Raw genomic sequence first — 26,572 nt, 5'->3', positions numbered from 1 at the left:
CAAACTTTCGGTCCGTTCGCAGTTTCTGGTGCGAACCGAACGGGGTGTGTTCGGCTCATCCCTACCCATAACTAATATCCTCCAGACCCTTTATTAGTTTTGTTGCCCTTCTTTGTACTCGTTCCATTTCCAGTACATCCTTCCTGAGGACTGGTGCCCAGAACTGGACAGCATACTCCAGGTGCGGCTGGACCAGAGTCTTGTAGAGTGGGAGAATTATCATTTTATCTCTGGAGTTGATCCCCTTTTTAATGCATGTCAATATTCTGTTTGCGTTGTTAGCAGCAGCTTGGCATTGCATGCCATTGCTGAGCCTATCATCTACTAGGACCCCCAGGTCCTTTTCCATCCTAGATTCCCCCAGAGGTTCTCCCCCCAGTGTATAGATTGCATTCATATTTTTGCCACCCAAATGCATTATTTTGATGATGATCCCTCAGCCTTGTATTTTTTGAAGGCCTTCTCCTTTGCTTTTATATGCATTTTTACGTTGGAGTTAAGCCATCCAGGACTTTGATTCGCTCTGTTAAATTTATTTCCCAATGTGATGCACTGGCTAATGCCCTTTTTTAATATGCTCTTAAAGCAAACCCATCTCTCCTCCATGTTCTTTATTTCTAAGAATATATCCCAATTAATATCTTCTAGCAAGATTCATAGTTTAGGAAAGTTGGCTCTTTTGAAATTCAGTGTCTTTGTATTCCTCTCATGTTTCCTATTTGTTTGATTTATTCTGAAGCTAATTGACTGTGATTGCTGTTTCCTAAATCGCCCGTATTTCCACATCCATGATCAGGTCTGTTCTATTAGTGCTTCCAATTTCAGGGGTTGGTTTTTTGTTTAAAAAATATTTTTTCCAAATTTAGCCCGGGTTCACACCTATGCAAATTGGATGTGCGTTTCCGCACATCTAATTCGCATAGCAGGAGAATGTGACTTGCTCCCTATGGAGCCGGTTCAGATATCTCCGGGGCGGCTGCGGAGCGCACTGCACAAAAACGCTGTGCGTCTTTGGCTCAGTTTCAGGGACGAATTCAGGCATAGAATCGGCCCTGATTCATCCCTGAAACGGGGAACAGGGACGCACAGCGCTCCTGTGCGATCCGCAGCCCGTTGTAGTGTGAACCCGGGCTGTGTATTTTTTTTTTTATAACAGATTGTCCCTAAAAGGAATAGTAATCCTAGCAGTGGCGGCCCATCCATTAGGGGCGCATGGGTGCCGCCTCCCCTATCAATGCGTTCGGCCCCCTGAACTACATGCAGGGCACCGGATGCATGGATTCCAATGTTTTTTTTTTTTGTTTTTTTTAAGCACATGATTAGAGCCAGAGGCTCTAATAGGCTTCAAAAAAGGGTGGTCTCGGGGCGCAGAGCACTGTATCCGAAGCCCACCCAGTTTTGTGACAATGGTGAATGAATAGTACTCAGTAATCAGTGCTGTCTATCAGTGCCACCTATCAGTACCAATCAATGCTGCCTATAAGTGCCCATCAGTGCTGCCTATCAGTGCCACTTAGCCCAAACTAGCCCATGGACATATAAGGGCAATCACAGTTGTTCCAATAGTGTTAACAAGATGAGTGTCTTACTGTTATTCACAATCAAGCTGTTGGAGGTAGAGAGATACATTTCTTCTGTTACATGGGGGTATAAAGTAGATAATCTATTGGCTGCTCACTGTAGGATAGCTAAAGAATATCAAAAGCCGAAACATTTTTTTTAGAGTACTGAAAGGTAACAACCACTGTTAGGTTTGTATTGCTTTCTGGATATTCAAACTCTCTATTTGTGTTGATGGCCAATGTCAGCGTGGCAGAAAGTAGGGGTCAAGTCAATCTTCTTCAATCTTCTTTCAAGAAGGTGCCAGAAAGAGAGGAGGAGAGCTCACCCAGTTGTGTGACAATAGCGAATTAACATTCACTATTGTCTTCCTGATTCTCCTCCCGGCCAATCAGGAAGGGGGTACTAAGACCCAATTGGCCAGGAAGTCTTAGGACCCACTTCCTGTTTGGCCGAGGGGAGAAGCAACAGCCCCAGCTCCTCCCTGGGGCGAGGAGCAGCATTGGTAAGGTAAGGCCACTGATCGCTGCCGTCCGTCTCCAGCAGGGGGGGACTGATTACCATCGGCCGTCTACCGCGTGGTGGGGCACTGATCGCCGCTGTCTGTCTCCCGTGGGGGGGAAGGTTTATCCCCCCCAAAATATTAAGCACCAGCTGCTACGGGTTTTAGCGCTATTTTGTTTTAATTAAATGTATTTGGTATAGTGGCAGCTAACGATATTTTGAGGTGTGATATTACCATATGTAAATACATGTGGTGGACCGATCTTCTGTGTATTGGCACTAAATAGAGTGTTACAATTATTGGAAATTTTTTTTTAAGAATGACAAAAATTAATACCTCCCAAATAAACCTGAATTGTTGCCAACGTCCCAAAAATTCTGGACAAAAATAAATAAATAAAGTACTCCCCAATACAAAGGGACAAGGGCAACTCAAATATGTAAAGTATATATTCAATTATAAAGTTTTATTAATAATGTACATTGCTAAAATAGGTGCATACATCACCATGAAACAACATACCCAATACACATTAAAATAAGACTATAGGGTAAGGCTGGATATAGAATGGATGTTCTCCTGGTACTATTCCCGACACGTTTCAGGAATAGTGAAGAATCCTTCCTTCAGGCGCACTCCATGGAGAAAATCATGAATTAACAATACTCTATAATAGAACAAAAAACACATTTAGGACCATGAGACAGATATATGAAATGGGAGCATTATCGGAAGTAAGTACACAACATACCAGTCAAATAGCCTGCACCTCACTTGTTATGAATGAAATTGGAACTACTGATGTAGCACCCTGATGTTTAGGTAGAGCTGCTATCAAAATTTAGTTGCCAGGCGGTAGTTGCCTTGGCCAATTGATTGGAGAGCAATTGATTTCCCCCTAATTCTGTAATTGCTGCACTTCTCTCTTCTGTCACTAGGTGGCATTGGAAAAGACATAGCAAGGGCAGATTAGGAATGAATGGGGTGTCTCAGCCAATGAGCAGGGATTTTCTTTGATCCCTTAGCCTGCTGGGAGTGCCTATTTATGTGGGTGGAGTCAGGTGATCTGGGTTCTGTGCCACCTGGATGGCTGTCTGCGTGGACGTGTCTTACTGGCCCGGGCATTGGCATTGGAAAAGACAAGGGCATAGCAAGGGCAGATTAGGAATGAATGGGGTGTCTCAGCCAGTGGGCAGGGATTTTCTTTGATCCCTTAGCCTGCTGGGAGTGCCTATTTATGTGGGTGGAGTCAGGTGATTGGGGTTCTGTGCCACCTGGATGGCTGTCTGCGTGGACGTGTCTTACTGGCCCGGGCTGCTAGTCCAGAGACCTAAGGCCTATCCCGGGGACATCTGGCTGCTAGGCTGTCTGAGTGCCTATCCAGAAGCAGGAAAAGCAGCATAGGGTTGGGACTGCGGGCTTGTAGTCCAACCAGAAGTAACGGTTCCGCCGGCCAGGGAACCAGTGGTGGTCGGAGGTAGAGGGGAAGCTGTCGCCACTAAGGGACCATCCACCTTGCTAGCGGAGATCACTGCGAGTAAGCTGAAGCAAGTACCAGAGCAGACTTCTCGCCAGCCGGGGACAGTGAAGAAGTGGGATACATCAGCAAGTGCCAAGTCAGGGACCCAGCGGGACAGCAGAGGTGACGCTTGCATAGCATCAGTGAGTGCCAATGCAGGGACCTAACATGTCATCGGGGGGAGGACGCTTGAGGAGTATCTGAGTGCCAAGCCAGAGACCCAGCAGGGAAGCGGGGGTGACGCTTGAGGAAGATACTGAGTGCTGAAAGTGGAAGAGCTCAGAGGATCCAGTGGCTAGGGGATCTGAAGTCTAATGAGAGAGACTGGGAGCTCGTTGAGTGAAGACCCACAATGAGTGATGGTGGGGTAAACTAAGAACTGTTCGTTGACTTCAATTGCCGTTAGTAACCGCTATAAGATTGTTGCCATGGGAGACAGCGGTCCTACCTATACAGAAGTGGTATCCAATGGGAGGCCTTCACCTATATAGCTGTCCACCTATAGAAGTCTCGGAGTCTGCTAATTATCTTTACATCTATCTAAGGATGTCCTGGCCCTAACCCTCTCTCCCACAGTTCTGTTTAAAAGACAATGAATCTCTTTGCATTCAAAAAGTGTCTGGCACCCACCTGTTCATCTTGCATTACACCCACCATGCCTGGTAACCAACTCTACACTGAAGGATGTCAGCTCTCCCTAACTCTGGAGGTAACTATTAGGCCGAAAGGGGCCCAGGACTTTGCTACACTAAAAACACCAGGGTCACAGTGGTATCCCTCAGAGGTGCCCCCCCCCCAAATGGGTGACATTTTTTAAGAAGCTTGAATATTGTTTCTCTCTATATTTTATTTCAGATGATTTATATTTATTTATACTATATATTGCTTTTAACAAGATTTATAAAATTACAACAAAGAAATATTGTTAATATTAAAAGAAAAAAAATCCATTTGAAATCTTTTACAATTTTCATTTAGTTATGAGACCCTCCATTCCCTTCACCAATCATTGGCAACTCTCATTGTTGAACCACAAAACTCATTAACACACAGAGAGATGTTAAAGGTCCCAAGTGCCTATCATCACAATCAATAATTATCCTGAAATATTTCTAAAAATTTGTATTCATTGATTTTGCCGTACTTCACTTTTTAGGTTTTCAATGTTTTATGATGTAAAACTAATCAATAAAAAATATATTTTGGGGGCGTGGCTTGACCTCGTAGAGAATGGCTGCTTAACTTCAGAGCTCCGCTGACAGGGATAGAAATCTGAATCTCAAAGACGGTCAACGGCCTCCCAAACACCCGAAAAGCGATGGGTACATCCTCTAGAACTTCGTCAACCTCCCGGTCCCGTTCTCCCCGTGAAATACCGGCAAGATCCAGTCAGAACATCCCAGAGATGTTCCGGGCACAGATGGGAACTTCGGAGCCGGCTTCCACCTCACGGAGCCAGCATCAGCATCCTCCTCACTCTAATGCTGCTGCCTCTCCATCTCACGCTGAACTCAATGACGGGGGAATTCTCCTCACTCCTCATCAGCATCCGAGCCTGAGCGATCTCAGATCCGTAGCTGAGGACATTAAGGACACCCTGACAGCAGCAATCTCAGATTTAAAAATTGAAATCCAATCTATTACAGGCAGAGTTCGGGCGGTGGAACAAACGACTGCCCTCCATTCATCCAAGATCCGTCACCAGCATCTGGCGATTGACACACATACACGGCAATTAAGAGATGTCAATCGCCACTTGGAAGATTTAAACAATCGCGGCAGACGCCATAACCTCAGGCTGAGAGGTCTGCCTGAAACCGTGGATGCGGATCATCTTCAAAGTGAAGTTATCCATATCTTTAATAACATACTCGGCAGACCCAGAGAGGTTCCTATTGCGATGGAAAGAATCCACCGTGCCCTGCGACCGAAGGGAAAAGACTCTGACCCGCCTAGGGATGTGGTATGCTGCATTATTGACTACCGTTTGAAGGAAGACATTCTGAGGGCTGCACGTTCCCTGACCCCTTTACTACATAATGGCACAGAACTTCGCCTATTCCAGGATTTATCAAACATAACCTTGCAGCGCAGAAGGGAACTGCAACCCCTTCTGTCAGTACTCCGGGCCAAGGGTATAATTTACCGCTGGAAGTTCCCTTTTGGTTTGGCGGCAACAGTACAAGGACGCTCAGCTCTCCTCAGAGTCCCTGAGGATCTACGCTCGGAATCCCTCTCATGGAGGTCCCTGATTGGTACGCGGAATTTCGTACCCCTACAGCATCTAAAGCACCTTCCAGGAGTGAAGCAATAGAGACCCAACACACAAGATACCGAAGACACCGTTCGCCATCGGAACCGAGAATTCATCAACCCGACCCGCAGTCTCCTTCCATCTACAGCCCGACGAAACCTCCACGCTCCAGAAGAGCTAGAAGAGATCGGTGAATACAGATGGCATCTGCAACATAGACTGAAAGATTTCCTCTGACTGTTCATGTGCCATTTTTAGAATATTGAAAGTTCAAGCCCCAGCTGGTAATATGCTCCTAAAGTATTTCAAACTGTTAAGTTTAGTTTATGTAGATCATAGTTCTTACATACAGGCATATCTATATCCCCCTTAACGCTGACTATCAAAGCAGCCCTACACTAGCAGTTCCACCCTTCATTAGAGCTCTATTATAATTAAATTCTTATGTGACTGTATTTTCCGATCTAATGATGTATAGTCTCATCAGAGATCTCCAATCTACTTTATCTCTCCCTCCTCTAGCTGATCGGTACACTGACAGTTTCACAGGGTTTCATCCCGCTCCGATTACACGGATTCATACTTCTAACTGCAAATATGCCCTTCTCTTTCACACAACGGGCTGCTAGTAATATTCATTGACACCCCTATTTTAATCCTGTATTAACTCTCTGTTCCTCTTAGATAGCAACTACATTATTAGGTGAATACTAGAACTACCACACAATCTTATTGCCATGACAACCAGCTGTTCAGCGCTCTATTGGTTGCTGTCTTTCGGCGCAAATTCATGAGAGGAGCCAAGGTCTGAGGTAAAAAGTTCTCCCCCAAAATGACTCTGCAGTCGCTCATTGGCTCTCACAAGGTTTCAGACCTGACTTGTTACCGTGGTGACACTCTGCAGACCTTTCTTCCCTGCCTCCACACACGCACCTCCCATAGGAGGATGCCTGTGTCATCCCAGCCCGAGATAGTTGTGACACATGATTCATCTCCTTAGTAGTCCTAACATCACCTTATCTGTCATGAATTACGTAAAGATTAGGGCACTCACTACCCTGTATGATTATATAGAACTTATCCTTATGATTGCCTTTCCCTGACTAGAAAGCTGTCTACACGCCAAAAACGGAACTGAAAGGCTTCTCAGACAAAGGCACTCTAAGGGACTTTCACAGACACTGATCTTTCTCATATATTCATCCCCTCCTATCCAATGAGATATGCTCCTAAATAGCATAACGATCTACATGGATCCTTCGTTTTATTAATTATTTTGACAAGCTTCTTCATAGCCTTCAGGGGTTGTTAATTATAAATTAGTTCAGGCACGGTTTATCTATCTTAAGAGATAATACTTTCTACCTATGTTGAATACTCTGATCTGCAAACTGTTTAAGTTTTCTGGCTGACTGTTTAACTGAATTATTACATAGATCTTTGCGTTATGAATATCTACGCCTCACCAGATGTTTATTTTATGTGCTACTCATGGGGATGTTTATTTCTTTTATTTTTCTTTATTTTTCATTCTTTCCTCTCACTTAACGATCACCAGGGGAACGATCTCACAAAATATGTCATTAACTTAATGTTTCATCTGACCATACACCTAATTTTTTATCTGCTTTTCGCAAATCTGACCCATGCTGTTTCTCCAAATCCACTGAGAAAGTTAATAGGCGGCATTCACAGCAATCTCAATGCAACCATTTCACACATGGACCGTCTTCAGTCCATGCCTTCTTCCTACATCTATCCCATATGTCAGCGGCTCTTGTCCCTTACTGACAGGTTTTACTTTTCTCTACGTTACCGGTTGGTCACCTTCCCAAACAGTGGTTTCAATTGATTACCTGATCTCTCCACTCAACCCTCCTTTAAACCACCACTGACCCATTCCGGTACCATATATCACGAGTGTATACTCGTACATAGCCTAGCGAGCAGGCATCGCTAGTCCCCGGATTACTTTCCACTACCTATAACCCCTAACAACACTACACAGTGGTCTTCACAGTTTCCTCTCCCCCGCATACCCAGTCCCCCTCACATCACTCTCTACTCCTGAACAATCTACTCTCATCCTGAATAGAATCTCATCACTCTCCTAGAACGCGCCTTCCACACATAAGAGCATAAGGCACAAGTCCAACTACTGTTCTTTTTCTGCCACACATACACCTGCACCGCGGACTATATTCAGTAAACACCACTCCAGTCTAACTCACAACACCTCCCAAATTACAGAATGACACCGGTCTCACACAATTCTACACCAATATCTCACCACAAAGCCACTACTAAACTAGTCTCGCTCAACGCACGGGGACTAAATGTCCCTGAGAAACGTACACAAGTTCTCCTTTCTATGCATAAACTCAAGGCAGACATTATATACATCCAAGAAACGCATTTCAAAACGGACTCTATCCCCAAATTCTCCGACTTACGTTATCCAACAGCTTTTCATGCTACCAACAAACAATCAAAAACAAAAGGAGTTTCTATCCTTATCTCAAAACAGTGTCCACTCATAATCAAAGACACTCTAGCGGATGAAGATGGAAGATTTCTTTTTGTCAAAGGTTCACTTTTCGGTAAACCTTTAACCTTAGCAAACATATACGCCCCCAACATTAAACAAGTCCCGTTCTTCCGACACACACTGCAATTGCTCGCATCGTTTCAAGAGGGTATACTATTAACTGGGGGAGATTTTAATGTTCCCTTAAACCCAATACAGGATACATCTTCGGGTGCATCCAAATTACCCTTCTCAGCGTTACGAGCAATTAAACAATGTTTTCAAGAATTGACATTACATGACGCATGGCGTACTTTAAACCCCTCAACTAAAGATTACACTTTTTTCTCCAACCCACATGGCAGCTACTCCAGACTTGACTATTTCTTTATCTCACAAAACGATCTCCCCATGCTCAAGCACACCTCCATCGAACCAATGTACATATCAGATCACCATCCGATAACCATGTCCTTGGAATTTCCATCTAAACATACCCGCTCACAAATATGGCGTCTTGATCCCTCACTGCTGACAGACATTTCAATTGTGTCTACTATACACGAAAATCTAAAACTTTATTTCCAGGATAACGACTCCTTTGAAATATCCCCAATGATAAAATGGGAAGCCCACAAATGCACCATACGGGGAAAGCTAATAGCTATCGCTTCCAAGAGAAGACGAGAAAGACAAGCGCATATTTCTATCCTTTCCAAACGCATACAGAATTTAGAAAAAATACATAAGAAAACTCGAGCGCTCTCCACGCTTGAGGAACTTACTCAGGTGAGGACAGAGTTGAAAGAAGTGTTACATAAACAAATAAAACGCAAATACATATTATCACAAAAAATATTCTACGAACACGGCAACAAATCCAGTAAAATTCTAGCCAGAGCCCTCCGTGCAAAACGATCATCTACAACACTTCATTCCATTAATGACCCTTCGGGTTCTAAAGTAACGTCTAATACACTGATAGCAGACCAATTTGTGAATTATTTCTCGCAACTCTATAATATCAATCCTCATAAACCCACGATAAACAATGATCGTAGAACACACTTGATTAAAGAGTTCCTAGCCCAACATGGTCCCAAACCCATTTCTGATGCAGAAGCTTCGCATCTAGAACGTCCCATCTCTAAGGACGAACTAGAGTCTGTGCTCAAACAACTCAAAACAGGCAAAAGTCCAGGTCCAGATGGCCTAATGGCAGGATACTATAAGGAATTTATAGCTACGCTTTATCCTCACTTCTTAAATGCTTTCAACTCCCTTTCATCCGAGAACCCCCCTCCCAGAGATCTTCTCACAGCCCACATAGTGGTTATTCCAAAACCTGATAAAGATCCAAATTTAGTTCACAACTACAGACCAATATCTCTACTAAATGTTGACCTGAAAATATATGCAAAAATTTTGGCTAATAGACTTTTACCCCTTCTCCCTGGCCTCATCTCCTTAGACCAAGTTGGTTTCGTCCCGGGTAGAGAGGCAAGGGACAACACCCTAAAGGCAATCAGTATTCACAATTGGCTGACTTCAAAGAAACAACCGGGATTCCTTCTCTCCCTTGATGCGGAGAAGGCATTCGACAGGGTAGCCTGGGACTACCTAAAAGAGGTCCTAACACACATTGGCATACGAGATCGCATGCTACAATTTATTCTTGCTCTATACTCCACCCCAACTGCCAAAGTCCGGATAAATGGACACCTGTCGAATGCCTTCTCCATATCTAACGGTACAAGACAAGGATGCCCACTCTCTCCGCTTATTTTTGTCTTGGCACTGGAACCATGTCTAACGCATCTAAAAAACAATCCAAACATTAAAGGAATAACCATCGCAAAATCTACCTATAAATTAGCGGCATTTGCGGATGACATCCTACTATTCCTGACAGAGCCACACATTACGCTACCCAATCTCCTCAAAGATCTTACTTTCTTTGAAAATCTCACATATCTTAAAATTAACTTCGCTAAATCAGAGGCCCTAAATATCACTCTACCACCAGATATAGTGAAACAATGTCAAACTAATTTCCCATTCAAATGGAAACCGAGCGCCATTAAATACCTTGGGGTCTACATTCCAACCTCGCTATCGGACTTATACAGCAAAAACTATACTCCCATTATCCAAAATATTCAAAAAGACCTCAACACTTGGTCAACGGGCTTGTTTTCATGGTTTGGCAGAGTCTCCATTATAAAAATGACTATAATGCCAAAATTTCTATACCTGCTCCAAACAATCCCAGTGTCTCTACCACAAACTTTTTTTAATGCGTACCACAAATCCTGTATGAAATTCATCTGGAACGATAAATGACCTAGAATGAGTTTCAACAGAATGACCGTACCCAAAATGAAAGGTGGATTAGGCCTACCGGATCTTCGAAAATACTATTGGGCCTGTCAACTCTCTCGAATAGTGGACTGGAATGTTCACCCTAAAACTAAAGCGTGGATCGCAATTGAACAAGCCTTCTCACAAATCCCGATCCATAACCTACCCTGGATTCACCCTCGCCACATCTCTCCACATTGCAAACAACATCCCCTTATCGATACAACACTGAATTCCTTTAAAAAGGCATGTAAACATTTGCACATTTCCTCCTCTCCAGGCCCTCTCACGCCAATCAAACATAACCCACACTTTCCACCAGGCAATGATGATTCGTTCCTTCATCAAATAGGATCCCAGACAAGGATGACAGCGGGAGATTTCTTCGCTAAGGGGAATATTAAACCGCTGTCCTCATTGAACTCCCAAGAAACGAATCACCAGATCCCTTTCTGGTCTTATATACAACTCAGACATTTTCTTCTTGATCCCCAAACTAGGGCTGCATACTCAAGAAACCTATCACACTTTGAATCCCTTTGCTCTGCCACTGAACCCCAAAGACACCTGATATCCACCATATACTTGAACCTCTTTCTCGAGCATACTCCTAAAACAAATATAGCTAGTGCAAAATGGGAAAAAGATCTTTCCATCCACCTCTCTGATAAGGAATGGGAAAAGATATACTCTAACATACACAAAGGCTCCATTAATGTAACAACTCTAGAAAACGGATACAAGCTTTTCTCCAGATGGTACAAAACGCCTCTCAAGTTACACACCATTAATCCAGAGATCCCATCTAATTGTTGGAGATGTAATGACAAAAACGGATCACTCCTTCACATATGGTGGGACTGCCCTGCGATTTCTGCCTTCTGGACTAAAGTTTTTCACCTCTCCTCCCAAATCACTACACTTCAGCTAGATTTCTCTCCAGCACAAGCCCTCTTACACCACTCCTCCCTACCAATGAAATCTTATCACAAATCCCTAGCACTACATCTAATCAATGCTGCCAAACTCTGTATCCCAGTTCTCTGGAGGTCTCCCAACCCGCCCACAATCACAGACTGGTTCAAAAGAGTGAACAAAATAGCTGAAATGGAGGAACTTGTACATCAAGCACAGGATTCCTATACTAAATACAGGAACACTTGGGCCTGTTGGCTACATTTCCGCACAACATCTGAATATACCCAATTAATCAATCAGGAACCCTCCTCCAGCACACCATAAGACACATCATACATCACAACTGTCTATAGTCCTCCCTATAGTCGTGCATGAAACAAAATTCAGGAGGTAACTATATCATTATGCATACAGAATTCACTTCAAAAGCTCTATTATGCTTTTCTTCCTGGGACTTGGTCCTTCTGTAAAGATATTTCCCGTTAGACCCATGGCTGAGCCAGGGACGGGAAATAACTTTCCCCTACCTTCCCTTTGTACTTCTCACTATATTTTGACCACCATTAAATCGAAACTTTGCTATGTTAGATATCCATTGTTGTATGCTATGATTATATCTCTATCTACAAACATCACCCGACTTCTGGGCACCACGCACCAGGATCAATTTCACACTCTCACACAGACATAGTAATTAACGATTATTCCAAACACAATCCAACAAAAATCTCAGACTCATATACTAAGGCTATCATAGGCAATCTATTATCATACGGTTTTTACTCCTCTCTCCCTTTTTAATCTTTTTCGCCCTCAAAAATCAACATGTTTAAAAAATGTTTTACCTGCTTTACTATATGTTCTTTATATTTTCTGCCCACACTACTCTGTAATCCCATATATCCACACCCCAGATGTAATGCGTTTTTCAACAAATCCACAGTCGTAGATTTGAATACTTGTTAAAATACAACGTTGTACTCTCTGGACTGTTCCCTCTGTATAACACTAGTGTCATTTTATCTCAAACCTTGCTTTTGTGTACTACTTTTCTGTATGGATTTAACTTAATAAAGCTTTATTTGGAAAAAAAAAAAAATATATATATTTTTTTAAATATTTGGGAATAATTATTTACCAAGTTAGGCATTTGGCACCTTTAACCCATTTACTTCCACTAATGTATTTCTTATATGAGCAGCAGTCCCATGCATCCCGTCCATGTTCCCCAGATCCACGCTCCCATCGGTGGACCTAGGACAAGCATGGTGGTGGGTGCCTCCAGGTATGGGGGGTTGGAGGAGACCAACAAAGGTTTATTCACTTAACCCCCCCCCCCCTTTCTGGGTACGTCACTTTCCCTGGACACTGTGGTCAGCTCTTTTTCATGCTGAGCTAATCAAAATGACCACAGCTGAAAGTCAGATGGCTTTGTGTGTCATTGAGAAGGTGATGAGCTACAACTGATTGAGTTTACAAGTCATTTTTAGGAGGGGGGTGATCTTCTTTCCAACTCAGTGATTCTATTTTTTAATTTTTTTTTTTTTTCGACACATTTTCTTGGTGTGACATCGTTCAAGTTGCACTGAGTAAAAACAGCTGGATAAAACAAAAGATGTGTCTGTCTTCATTTCAGGCTGCAAAGCAACAAAATGTATTATTTTAAAGGGGTACAATTTATTTATATACCCACTGTAGCAATAAAATATGACTGGTCCTCTTTATTGAGACATCTGCCATCTGCCCCGTACACACGGTCGGATTTTCCGATGGAAAATGTCCGATCGGAGCGTGTTGTCGGAAATTCCGACCGTGTGTGGGCTCCATCGGACTTTTTTCATCGGATTTTCCGACACACAAAGTTGGAGAGCAGGAGATAAAATTTTCCGACAACAAAATCCGTTGTCGGAAATTCCGATCGTGTGTACACAAATCCGACGGACAAAGTGCCACGCATGCTCAGAATAAATAAAGAGATGAAAGCTATTGGCCACTGCCCCGTTTATAGTCCCGACGTACGTGTTTTACGTCACCGCGATTCAGAATGATCGGATTTTCCGACAACTTTGTGTGACCGTGTGTATGCAAGACAAGTTTGAGCCAACATCCGTCGGAAAAAATTCTAGGATTTTGTTGTCGGAATGTCCGAACAAAGTCCGACCGTGTGTACGCCCTATTAGACCCCAGATCTCTCGCCTGCCCTTAAAAAAGCATTTGATCAAACCAAAATCGGTTTGAACAGATGCTTTCCCAATCCAAAAAATGGATTGGTCTCTCAGACCAGTGATCTCCAAACTGCAGCCTGGGGGACAGATGTGGCCCTTTGCTTGCTTTTATTTGGCCACCCTTGGGGCCCTATTTCATTCACTGACACCAAAAAAGGGGCACAGTTCCTCCCAATTAAACCAACAAATGGGCCCAATAAAAACAATGATGGGGACCATTCCTCTTAGTGACACCAAGATGGGGCACAATTCCTCTTAATGACACCAGTGATGGGGCACAATTCCTCTCAATGACACCAATGATGGGGCACAATTCTGTCCAATGACACCAATGATGGGGCACAATTCCACCCAATGACACCAAAGTTTGGGCACAATTCCTCCCAATGACACCAATCATGGGGCACAATTCCTCTCAATGACACCAATAATGGGGCACAATTTCGCCCAATGACACCAATGACGGCGGACCACTCCTCTCAATGACACCAAGATGGGGCACAGTTCATCCCAATGACACCAACAATGGGGAACAATTCCTCGCAATGACATCAACGATGGGGCACAATTCCTCTCAATGACACCAATGACGGGGAAAAATTCCTCCCAATGATGGGGCATAATTCCTCTCAATGACACCAATGATGGGCAAAACTCCTATCACTGACACCAAGGATGGGGCACAATTCCTCTCACTGACACCAAAGATGAGACATTGTTTACTCAAACTGATGCTGGGGCATTTTCTACTCCCGATGGCCTCATTCTGGCCCCCCTAAAGTCTGAAGGACAGTAAATTTTGTATAGAAACTTTGGAGACCCCTGTCTTAGACCATTGAGATGATCTGGGATGGTCAGCTCAATGGTAAGCCAGCAGAAGCGCTGGCTTCGGTCCTGGGTTCTGCGGTGGGACAGGAGAGCCAGAAGAGGCACTGGAGTGTGTGAGGAAGGGGAGGGATGACACCTCCCGCTGCCTGTAAAAGTGATCCAGCAGCTAATCAGCCACTAGGATTGTTTTTACATTGTAGAGTATTGCCAGCTCTAAAAAAAGGTACTGAAATCATAACTACAGCCATGGCCCCGGTATAACCACTCAAACTGCCATGGAGTACCAGTATGCCGTTTGGCAGAAAGTGGCAAAGAAAACCCCACAAAGGTTCTACTTGCAGCAAAAGGGTTACAATTCCTACCTGTTATTTATCTTTGTGGTTCCATATTTAATAGAAGAATGGTGCATCACACTTAAGAAAATATATCCCAATATACGATTCAGTAAATAAGAAATATCATTGTTGATGTGGATGAAAAATAAATGATTGTTTTTAATTAAATTCAAAACCAGCAGTTGGGGCATCTTAAAAACAGAGAAATTGATTTACTAAAAGCAAACAGATGGTATTGTTTGCAAGAGAATTTTCACTTAACTTAGTCAATGTGGTGACAATCCACTTTGCTAATGCCGCGTACACACGGTCGGACTTTTCGTCTACAAAAGTCTGACGGACGCCGACGGACAAAATACAGCTGACAATCCGATTGTGTGTGGGCTTCCCCAGACTTTCAGCAGACTTTTCCAGCTGCAAATCTGACGGACTTTAGATTTGGAACATGCTTCAAATCTTTACGTCGTAACTACGCCGGACCCAGAAATCCGCTCGCCTGTATGCTAGTCCGACGGACAAAAACCCACGCTAGGGCAGCTATTGGCTACTGGCTATCAACTTCCTTATTTTAGTCCGGTGTACGTCATCACGTACGAATCCATCTGACTTTTGTGTGATCGTATGTAGGCAAGTCCGTTCGTTAGAAAGTCTGCCGCAAGTCCGCCAAAAGTCCGCCAAAAGTCTGCCAAAAGTCCGTTGAAAGTCTGTCGGACAGGCTGTCAGACTTTTGTAGCCAAGAAGTCCGATCGTGTGTATGCGGCATAAGAATACTCAATCACATGCCAGGACAAAACCTGTGTTTTTCTTGCAGATAATTGGATGATGGAAGTGAGCAGAGCTTCACCTGTGAGTTTTCCATTGACCCAGAGTTGGACCACTCCAGTGTTGGAGTTCCAGGACACACAGATGTGTTCCAAACCAAATGATAGATGTCAGCAGAGATGCACCTCATACACTAAGGAAAATTCCCTTGCAAGGTAAACAGCTTATTTGCTTTTAGTATATCAACCTCAAGGTGCGTATTATAAGCTGATAGACTGACATTACAGTTTGGGCTGGATAAGAACTTCCCCTTTGATTTCATAGACTAGAGACTTCCAATTAATGACATTTCCATTGAAGTCACCATAAAGGACTTTCTTTACATCTTCTGAAGTCAGGATATAATCCCACATGTGAACATCACTTATTTCACCAACCAATGACTGCACAGATTCAAACCCTCCCCCAATTGAGTCTTGGTCCTGTCCCAGAACAATGCTGGCTTCAGGTGCGATAGAAGACCCTTTCATTGAGGCTTTTCTGGGGTAGAGCCTTCCATTGACCCAAAGCTGGATCACGCCTGTGTCGGAGTCCCAGGTTACACAGATGTGCCTCCAGTCCAAAGTCTCAGAGTCTGTTTTAAAACGAGTGGCTTCCTGGTTGACATGCATATAAAAAGTGTTTGGAGGCTGTAAGTAGAAGAGAAAGGCATTGTCCTTCCCAGGAGTAGCAAGAGAGAAGGTAGTATAAAGACGGGAAAGGTCAGTATAAGAACGTAGACAGACGCTGACTTTCTTCAATGGTTTTGTAATTGTAGGTCTTAGAATGACATGAGCTGTGTTAGTTTCTTTGGGGAAGACGAAGACTTTGCCCTCCATGTCTAGGGAAGAAAAAAGACAAAGATCATTATGGATACATATCAAATCTTTACACGCTGAATAATGAAATCAGAATTTTCTTAAAGGTACCAGAATCATAACTAAACAACAATTGGATACACTCATATATCTCAGGATAGAAGTTTTATGTTAGGACTCAATAATTCATCACTAATGCCGCGTACACACGAGCGGACTTTACGGCAGACTTTGCCCGGCGGACTGGATTTCGTCGGACAATTCGATCGTGTGTGGGCTCCAGCGGACTTTGTTTTCTCAAAAGTTGGATGGACTTAGATTTGAAACATGTTTCAAATCTATCCGACGGACTCGAGTCCGGTCAAAAAGTCCGCTCGTCTGTATACTAGTTCGACAGACAAAAAGCCACGCTAGGGCAGCTATTGGCTACTCGCTATGAACTTCCTTGTTTTAGTCCGGTCGTACGTCATCACGTACGAATTTGACGGACTTTGGTTGACTGTGTGTAGGCAAGTCCGTTCATTCAGAAAGTCCGTTGAAAAGTCCGCCGGGCAAAGTCTGCCGTAAAGTCCGCTCGTGTATACGCGGCATAAGAATCATCTTTTCAATTTTTTCAGTTGTTGTAGTTACTCCATGAGAACGTTGATTCCTTGTCATGTGATTTTTCTCTTATAATTGTCTTTGTCACCTCTCATTGTTGTTGTTCATGACAAAAAAGTCATAATAGTTATGCCCCGTACACACGGTCGGACTTTGTTCGGACATTCCGACAACAAAATCCTCGGATTTTTTCCGACGGATGTTGGCTCAAACTTGTTTTGCCTACACACGGTCGCACAAAGTTGTCGGAATTTCCGATCGCCAAGAACGCGGTGACGTCAAGCACGTACGACGAGACTAGAAAAGGCCAGTTCAGAACCAAGCGAGGCACCCTTTGGGCTCCTTTTGCTAATCTCGTGTTAGTAAAAGTTTGGTGAGAGACGATTCGCGCTTTTTCAGACTCGTGGCTTTCAGATCGTTTTCTGCGGTTCAGTTTGTGCTTGTGGGTTTGTATCTGCTCTTCAGTGCGTGCAGTCAGTTCGTATCGGAGTTTTCTGTGCGATCTTGTCCGCTCGTTGCTGTTTTTCAGGTCGCTCTTCACAGGCCTTGCTGTTCTTCAGTGCGTTCTGTTACTTCGTTCTGAGCAGCCGACCGTTTTCTAGCCATGTTTCGTATGCGTACTCCTCGTACAGTTCGTGCTGTGCGGGGGCTTGGTGTTGGGGTCCTGACCTTGACACAAGTCCAGTCCATGAACAGGGCGAGGAGGAGTTCATGGACCAAGAATTGGTTGCTTCAGCGTGACCAGTTCTGTCATATGCCTTTGCTCCGTGAGATCCGTGAGAATAATCCTGATGATTTCAGGAATTTTCTCAGGATGACGGACCCCGTATTTCACCGTTTGTTGGCTTCGCTGACCCCCTATATCAGCAGGCAGGATACCTGCATGAGGCAAGCCATCACTCCGGAGCAGAGGTTGGTCGCTACCCTGCGGTATTTGGCCACAGGGAGAAGCCTGCAGGACCTCAAGTTCTCGACAGGCATCTCCCCCCAGGTTCTTCTTTGTGGGCATTTACTGCTTGTGTTTGTTTGAGCTGACCCTGACAGAAATGTGTGGAGTGCAGAAAATGTCGTGATTGTGTAACCTTATACAAAGCACTGTTGGCTGTTATTTACTAAATGCAAAGACACTTTTCACTACAAGTGCACTTGCAACTGCACTGAAACTGCACTTGTAGTGCAAAGTGGATTTGCCCTTAGGAAATAACCCCCATTTTCTCATCAAACAACAATTACATCACCCCAAAAGTGTTGTAGTGTTGAGACAATAATCCACACATTCTTGATGAACAATCTTTTTAATACCAGCACAATCACATGTGCATTTACCAAAGGTTTTTCTGACAAACCGACATGTTTGTTGTATAACATATTTTGTGGTGTCATTATCCAAAATCAAAATGTGCATTTTATAGAAAACAGGCCTGTGTAAAACCCACAAGAAAGACACAAATCTTGATCTTACAAAGTTCACATTTGGTAGAACTTGAAGGCAATATCAGACATGAGTATTTAGGAACTGTGTTTGATATTGCGTTCAGATGGGGGGAAATCACCCCTGGAAAAGCCAAATTTGGAAGATGCACACAAATTTCCCAATGTCAACATGTGCTATCTGCCATCAGGGGGGATCAAGGGATGTGTTTTGGGGGAGAAAGCCCTTCCTCACCGCTACTTTATAATTGAGGAAGGGGTTGCACCCCCAAAACGCGTCCATTGATCTCCTGTGATGGCAGATAGCACATGTTGGCACACTGTGTGCATCCTCCAAATTTGGCTTTGGGAAAAATCACAAAAACATTTCGCACATTGTAGCAGACAAAAGAAGAAAGTGATTTTGAGGGGCTTTAAACTCGCCCCAAAACATCAATGATGTTTTTATATTTTGGAATAACATCATTGATGTTTTGCTGGATGTTTTCCAATTGTAAATTACACCCCATGATCTCCCCGATCAGGATCTGGGCACTTTCGGATCTGAAAGGATCTTCATCCACAACCTCACGATCACCTAAAAAGAGAGGAACCCCAAAATAAATTAGGTCTAAAAAAAATGCCGCCATCCATCTCTTATCGGAGCCTGTGGTTGCAGACACTCACCTGTTGTGGTGACTAGTTCCACCACGTCTTCTTCCTCCTGCTCATCTTGTGTTGGGGGGATTACACCTTCTTCCAGAGGGGGGGGGGCTCTGGTCTCCTCGGATGAGGGGTGTCCTCCGAGTATTTTCTCCCCTATGTAAAACCAAAATGGTATAATTAGCACACAGATATTTGATGGCAGAACTCTAAAGATGAAACATTGCTTGGAAGTGGGGTACAATTGTCTATTTTAGCAGAGTTCCAAGATGTAGCTTTTTTAGTGTCCTTTGTCAAGCTGCAATACTTTACCTGTTTTGTACAAGCTTCACAGATGGAGACCCCCCTATAGTATACACTGGAGCACCTGTGTGGCCCCCCTAATAAAAAGGGTGTTCTGGGGTCCCACACTAGTGCTCCAGTGTCCAGATGTGAAAACAGCTGCTCAGTGTCCTCTCCTTACACAGAATCTAGTTTGCATTTCATTCTAGTAACAAAGCCATCTACACAACCCAATTCTTTGAAGACAAGTATAGGGCCTCAAAATGGGGGCCAAATGCATATGGCCTAAACAATGGTATTTTATAGTCCGAAAAAAAAGTGTGTGATCCGAACGAATAATGTGCCCATGAACATGAAAGTTGCCATTTTAAACTGTACAACAGTTCCTAAAAGCACATGGAGCAGCACGAACGTAATAAACACAAGAACAATAGGAACACAGCACAACTACTTACTTTTTTGCAGCACTCTCCGGATCTTTCTGTACTGCTCATGTTCTCGTAATTTCAGGTCCGACCACCGCTTCCTGAGCTGATCTTTCGATCGCCGTACCCCGAATTTCCGGTGCAGACTCCTGACCACTTTTGCCATGATCTTGGCCTTTCGGACATTGTGGTTGGGGTAAGGCCCATACTTTCCATCATAGTCGGCCTTCTTCAGGATGTCCACCATTTCCAACATCTCCCCAAAGGACATATTTGAGTCCTTTAATCTCCTTCTGGATCGGGACGTTTCAGGCTCCGGCCTTTCCTCCTCCTCCTCCTCCTCCTCGTTGCTGTAATTAGCACTATCCTGCTGTCTCTCCGCCATGTGCTCTTCCTCCACTGCGCCGAACAAAAAGGGGCGGGGAATAGAATAGAAAGAACGTCAGGGGCGGGCGGAGTTATACGCATGCTCAGTGTGTATAAATCGTAACGCGCGCGTCTTACGTACGATCTGTGAGCGGAGGAAGGAGCATCGGAGACGCCGATCGTGCTAATGAAGGTAGGATCTAAACTTGGGCCTATACTGCTTCGAAATTGAAGCCTATATTGTAACAAGATTAGGGGAGTTTGGCCTGACATTAGGGTTTGTCTTGTGTTGTGTCTTGCAGAGAAAATGGATGGGTTCAACGACCACAATTTCCTGCCCCTGTTTATTGACAAGTACAGAGAGCTGCCCTGTCTGTGGCAGGTCAGACACCCCCACTATAACCACAAACAGAAGAGGCAGGCAGCGCTGGAGAAACTGCTGGAGTTGGTGAAGCCGGTGGTCCCCACAGCAACCATCCCTTATTTAAAAGCTAAAATTGGTGGCCTGAGGAGCACATATCTTAGGGAGCGCAAGAAGGTCACAGATTCCCAGAGGTCCGGAGCTGCAGCAGATGACATTTATGTCCCCAGGCTGTGGTACTACGAGAGACTGTGATTTCTGTCAGACCACACTGAAGTCAGGGAATCCCTCTCTACTCTTCCTTTCACGCTTCCTTCCACCCCAGCTGAGGCTTCTGATGTCCAACCTGGGCCTTCCAGCCAGGAAGAAGTGGAGGAGCCCAGCTGGAGTCAGGTATAGCATTGTTCTACTGATTTCTGGGCAATAAATAAATGATGTTTACTAGATGTTATTATTGATCACTAATTGCTGATTAAAAAAAGTGTTTTACATATCAATAGACAGTAGTGGGCACCCAAAATTGGGACAAGAATGCAAAATGCTGGGCTCAGAAGGATAGTCTGTTATATTTGTTAACATTGAATTTGCAGCAGTCAGGAGGTGAAAACTGTGTGTGATTGATTGAAAAAATACTAAAACTATGTCCCTTTTTCATACACAGGAAGACCTCAGCCAGGAGGAGGCTGTGGAATGTGGCAATCAGGAGGAGGCGGGGATTAGTGGCAGTCAGAAGGATACGGGGATTAGTGGCAGCCAGGAGGAGGCGGGGCTAAGTGTCAGCCAAGAGAAGCCTGGGACAAGTCGCAGCCTGACTGAGTCTCAGGTTCCTCCCCTCCGCCTGCCATATAAAAGGGCCAGGAAGGCCACTCCCAGTCCTGTGCAGGATTCAGTGTACAGGCTGATCCAGGAGGCTTCGGCGTCCCTCAGAGCCTTCCCCAGTCCTGCAGAGGCCTTTGCCTGCATGGCTGCCACAAAATTGCAGGGCATGCAGGAGGGCCAACGCAAGATCTCTGAGGACCTGATTTATAAAGTCCTTCGTAAGGGGGAGAGTGGGGAACTGACACCCAAGACAGATGTCATGGAGAGGGACGATCCTCCTCCTCCTGCTGCCACAACTCCACCACCACAGCCACAGCGTGGAAGGAGGCGTGGAAAGAAGACCAAAGAGTGATTGCCCTGGGTTCAGTCTGGTCTGACAAAAGCTGCAGTCTCTCGTATGACCACAGCCTGGGGACACAGATGTCATCTGCTGCTTTCCGGATCTCTGGGACTTCTGGACCAGACTGCCCTCCCTTAGATAAGGACTCCTCAGGCCACCAATTTTGCTTTTAAATAATTGATGTCTGCCCTGGGGGTCCAAGGCTTTGCCCACTTCTGCAGTTTCTCCAGCGTTGCCTCCCTCTTTGTTTTTTTATAGTTGTGACCCCTTAATAAAATATTTTTAGGTAAATTCTACTCTCCTGTGTGTGTTTTCATCCAAAAAGGACCGTTTGTTGGTGAGTATTCAGGTACATTTCTAAAGTACAATGTGAAATTAACAAGGGACAACAACACCAAACAATCTCCTACAGATTAAATAGAACAACATATCAATGGTGTTGTGGGAACTTGTCACAAAAAACACACAAACATTTTCGGGAATACAAATCAAAATCACCAAAAAAAAAAAATTAAAAAGAGAAACACAAAAAAAGATTCTACATTAAAGTAAAAAAATAAAATAAAAAATATGTTGTCAGATGTGAGAAATCAAAATATATTGAGGGAATCCCGATAAATAGTAACGAAAAAAGTTTGTGAGAAGTGTGTGTGAATATGAGCATCAAAACTACTATATTCTTGTCACATTATAAAGAAGAAGAGAGTGCGCTGTATTAAACCATTTTTTACATTGCAGCGTGACGAAAGTGCTTTATCCATTACGAACGCTAAGTTTACCAGAACGAGCTATCCCGTGTCGGAATTTCTTCTGAGCATGCGTGGCACTTTGTGCGTCGGAACAGGCCACACACGGTCGGAATTGACGCGATCGGATTTTGTTGTCGGAAAATTTTATCTCCTGCTGTCCAACTTTGTGTGTCGGAAAATCCGATGGAAAATGTCCGATGGAGCCCACACACGGTCGGAATTTCCGACAACACGCTCCGATCGGACATTTTCCATCGGAAAATCCGACCGTGTGTACGGGGCATTATTCTGTACCAGGCATTGGAGGAGCTTATGTATATATAGTGAAGATGGCATACTAACACATATTGTTAGGCTGGACAAGAACATCTCCTTTCACTTGGTAGAGTAGACACTTCCAATTAATGACATTTCCATGGAGCTCACCAGAGACAACCTTCTGAATATCTTCTGGTGTCAGGACATAATCCCACGGACGTGACTTATTTCACCAACCAATGACTGCTAAGGCTCCATGCACACTGACTTAAAAAACGTTGCTTCTACAGGAGGTTTGTGTTCTGCCTCTAGAAGCAGCTCACTGTTATTCTTTGTGTCCATGCACATTAAGACAATTACAGGCATATTTTGAGCTCAACGTTTAGAGGCAGAAAAAAAAACTACTACTTGTGTAAAGGAAAAAAAACCCCTCTGGTTCGTGTCTCTGATAGGAGCTTACTTGCAGAAAAAAATGTAAAACTCTCCTAAACTCGTCTAAACTTTGTCCAAAAAAGCTCTATGTTGAGCATTTTTTACTGTCAAGAGAGCAGATTTTTTTTAAGCCCAATGTGCATGTTGAGTCAAATCTTCCACCAAAAGAGTCTTGGCCCTGCCCCAGAACAATGCTGGTTTCTGCTGTGACAGAAGACCCAGTGGCACCCCCCCGTGGGAGACAAATCGGAATTGGAGGTGGTGCGGGCTCCTGGAAGCTGCCCCTGGCCCCCTCGCTTGCACTAGTGCTCCCTCATCCAACCCATCCCTTGTGGATGGGTTGGACGCCATCCGTGTCCTTACCTTAGGAGGTGGTGCTGGTGATCTAGGGTAGGGCTCCTGAAAGCTGCTGCTCCACCTGCTGCAGCTTGCCATGACACCATGCTGTTGCTTCTCCTTCCCTCCTGAGACCCAACTCAAATAGAAAGTGAGTCCTAAGACTCCCTGGCCAATCGGGTTTCATGACCTTATTCCTGATTGGCCGGGAGGTAAACCAGGAGGACAATTGCGAATATTAATTTGCTATTTTCACATAACTGGGTGGGCTCAGGGTGCAGTGTTCTGCCCCGAGCCCACCCTTTTATGAAGCTAAATAGAACCTCAGGCTTTAATCACGCGCAAACATTGAAATCCATGCGTCCAGCGCCCTGCATGTAGATTAGGGGCTGGGCGCATGGATTAGGGGGCTGGTGCCCCTGCACCCCATATGAAGGGGCCACCACTGAGAAGACCCTTTCATGGAGACTCCTCCAGGGTAGAGTTTCCCGTTGACCCAAAGTTGGACCACTCCAGTGTTGGAGTCCCAGGTCATACACATATGCCTCCAGTCCAAAGACACAGAGTCTGTCTTAAAATTAGTGACTTCCTGGTTGATATGTACAGAACAAGTGTTTGGAGGCTGTAAGTAGATGGGAAATGCATTGTCCTTCCTGGGAGTAGCAAGAGAGAAAGCAGTATAGGGGTGGGAAAGGTTGGTATAATGCCGCATACACACGATCGCACATTCCGACAACAAAATCCATGTTTTTTTCCGACGGATGTTGGCTCAAACTTGTCATGCATACACACGGTCACATAAATCTCATTGGAAATTCCGAACGTCAAGAACGCGGTGACGTACAACACGTACGACGGCACTTTGGGCTCCTTATGCTAATCTTGTGTTAGTAGAAGTTTGGTGAGAGACGATTCGCGCTTTTCAGCCTCGTGCTTTTCCGATCGTTACTGCTCTTCAGTTTGTGCTTGTGGGTTCGTATCTGGTTTTCAGTGCATGTAGTCAGTTCGCATTTGTTTTTCAGTGCGTATTTTATAGTACATATTTGATTTTCAGTGCGTTCTTGTCCCCTCGTTTCTGATTTTCAGATCCCTCTTCTCAGGCCTTTCTAAATTTCAGTGCGTTCTTTTAGTTCGTTCTGACCAGCTGACTGTTTTGAAGCAATGTTGCGGGTACGTTCTCGTCGTGTTGGGGTTCTTACTTTGACCCAAGCCCAGTCCATGAACAGGGCGGGGAGGAGTTCATGGACGAAGAATTGGTTACTCCAGTGTGACCAATTATCTCATATGCCTTTGTTGCAGGAGATCCGTGAGAATAATCCTGATGATTTCAGGAATTATCTCTGGAGGACGGACCCCGTTTTTCACCGTTTGTTGGCTTTGCTGTCCCCTTATATTAGCAGGCAGAACACCTGCATGCGGCAAGTCAGCACTCCCGAGCAGAGGCTAGTTGCCACGTTGCAGTACTTGGCGACGGGGAGAAGTCTGCAGGACATCAAGTTCTTGACAGGCATCTCCCCCCAGGCTCTGGGGATCATTATTCCAGAGACAAGTTCTGCCATTATTCAGGTCCTGCAGAAGGAGTATATTAAGGTAAGATTTCTCCTTTAACATCACATTCTATGTATTTAATGATTGATAATGTATTGTATTTCTTTCATCATTCCATAATTACCATGATTGTAATATGCTGTGAAAGTCCCTTTGTCCTCATGCATGCTGGAATTTTTTAAACTTTCTTTTTTGTCCTTCATGCATATTTGACTTCACTAACCTCCCCAGCATGCTATCCTGGGCCCATACACACCTAGCCTAGTCACTTAACAATGTACTGTATTTTTTCAGCTCTATAGTAGTGCTTTACCCTAAACACCCCCTAAAATGTGTACAAATGTTTTTTTCTGTGCTTAAATTCATGCAGAGTGCCAGAGGCTTTTTTTTGGGTCCCAAAATCATTTGGAACCCTCCCTCCCCCCCCAACAGATACCAATCCTCTATCTACTGACTATGCCAAACCCATACACACTATACCTACCTCTTTTGTGGTCAGATTTCTGTAAGAATTCCCCAAAGCATGTAGTGAAAGGGCCTGCCTGAATACTTTCAAATGGTACTGTTTAAAGTTTTGTTCTCCTATTATCTTGATAGGTAATTGCAGAATGTAAAAAAGTGCTTCAATTTGTACAGTGTATATTTATATTTTTGTATTATGACACTTCTTACCTGTCCAATGGGCTGCCAATAGTGTAAGTAAGGAGGGTCTGGCCAAAGTAAAACACATTATTTATGCATTCAGCTCTCAATGAAGTGGAGAGGGTTACCTGTCCAAAACATACCCCCCCTCAATTTATGTGCAAAATTACTAAGTTTTTTTTTCTTGTTTGACTCCACAGTTTCCTTCAATGCCACAGGAATGGCAGACTGTGGCTTCCCAATTTGCCCAGCGGTGGGACTTTCCCAACTGCGGAGGGGCAATTGATGGGAAACATGTCCACATTGTGCCACCCCCCAAGTCTTACTATTATAACTATAATGCCCCGTACACACTGTCGGATTTTCCGATGGAAAATGTGTGATAGGACCTTGTTGTCGGAAACTCCGACCGTGTGTTGGCTCCATCACACATTTTCCATCGGATTTTCCGACACACAAAGTTTGAGAGCAGGATATAAAATTTTCCGACAACAAAATCCGTTGTCGGAAATTCCGATCGTGTGTACACAAATCCGACGGACAAAGTGCCACACATGCTCAGAATAAATAAAGAGATGAAAGCTATTGGCCACTGCCCCGTTTATAGTCCAGACGTACGTGTTTTACGTCACTGCATTCAGAATGATCAGATTTTCTGACAACTTTGTGTGACCGTGTGTATGCAAGACA

The 26,572-nt window shown here is 44.2% G+C and overlaps 2 protein-coding genes and 1 pseudogene across 2 annotated transcripts in view; all 3 read right to left on the bottom strand.

Moving 5' to 3' along the window:
* Positions 1 to 26,572, bottom strand: part of LOC141133793 (uncharacterized) — a 115,507-nt gene that overhangs the window by 69,923 nt on the left and 19,012 nt on the right. The window lies entirely within an intron of this gene.
* LOC141133794 (C-reactive protein-like) overlaps positions 2,502 to 26,572 on the bottom strand; it is a 109,971-nt gene continuing 85,900 nt past the window's right edge. Inside the window, exon 3 of the mRNA XM_073623351.1 lies at positions 2,502 to 16,674. Coding sequence (XP_073479452.1) covers positions 16,076 to 16,674 — 599 coding nt within the window. The 3' untranslated portion in view covers positions 2,502 to 16,075. The remainder of the gene's footprint in view (positions 16,675 to 26,572) is intronic.
* The window catches only part of LOC141131168 (C-reactive protein-like), a 45,933-nt pseudogene continuing 42,364 nt past the window's right edge, over positions 23,004 to 26,572 (bottom strand).

This window comes from Aquarana catesbeiana, linkage group LG03 (genome assembly GCF_042186555.1).
Source record: "Aquarana catesbeiana isolate 2022-GZ linkage group LG03, ASM4218655v1, whole genome shotgun sequence".
Classification (NCBI taxonomy): Eukaryota; Metazoa; Chordata; class Amphibia; order Anura; family Ranidae; genus Aquarana; species Aquarana catesbeiana.
The sequence above is the reverse complement of the archived record's forward strand: the minus strand, read 5'-3'. Positions and strand labels throughout refer to the sequence as shown.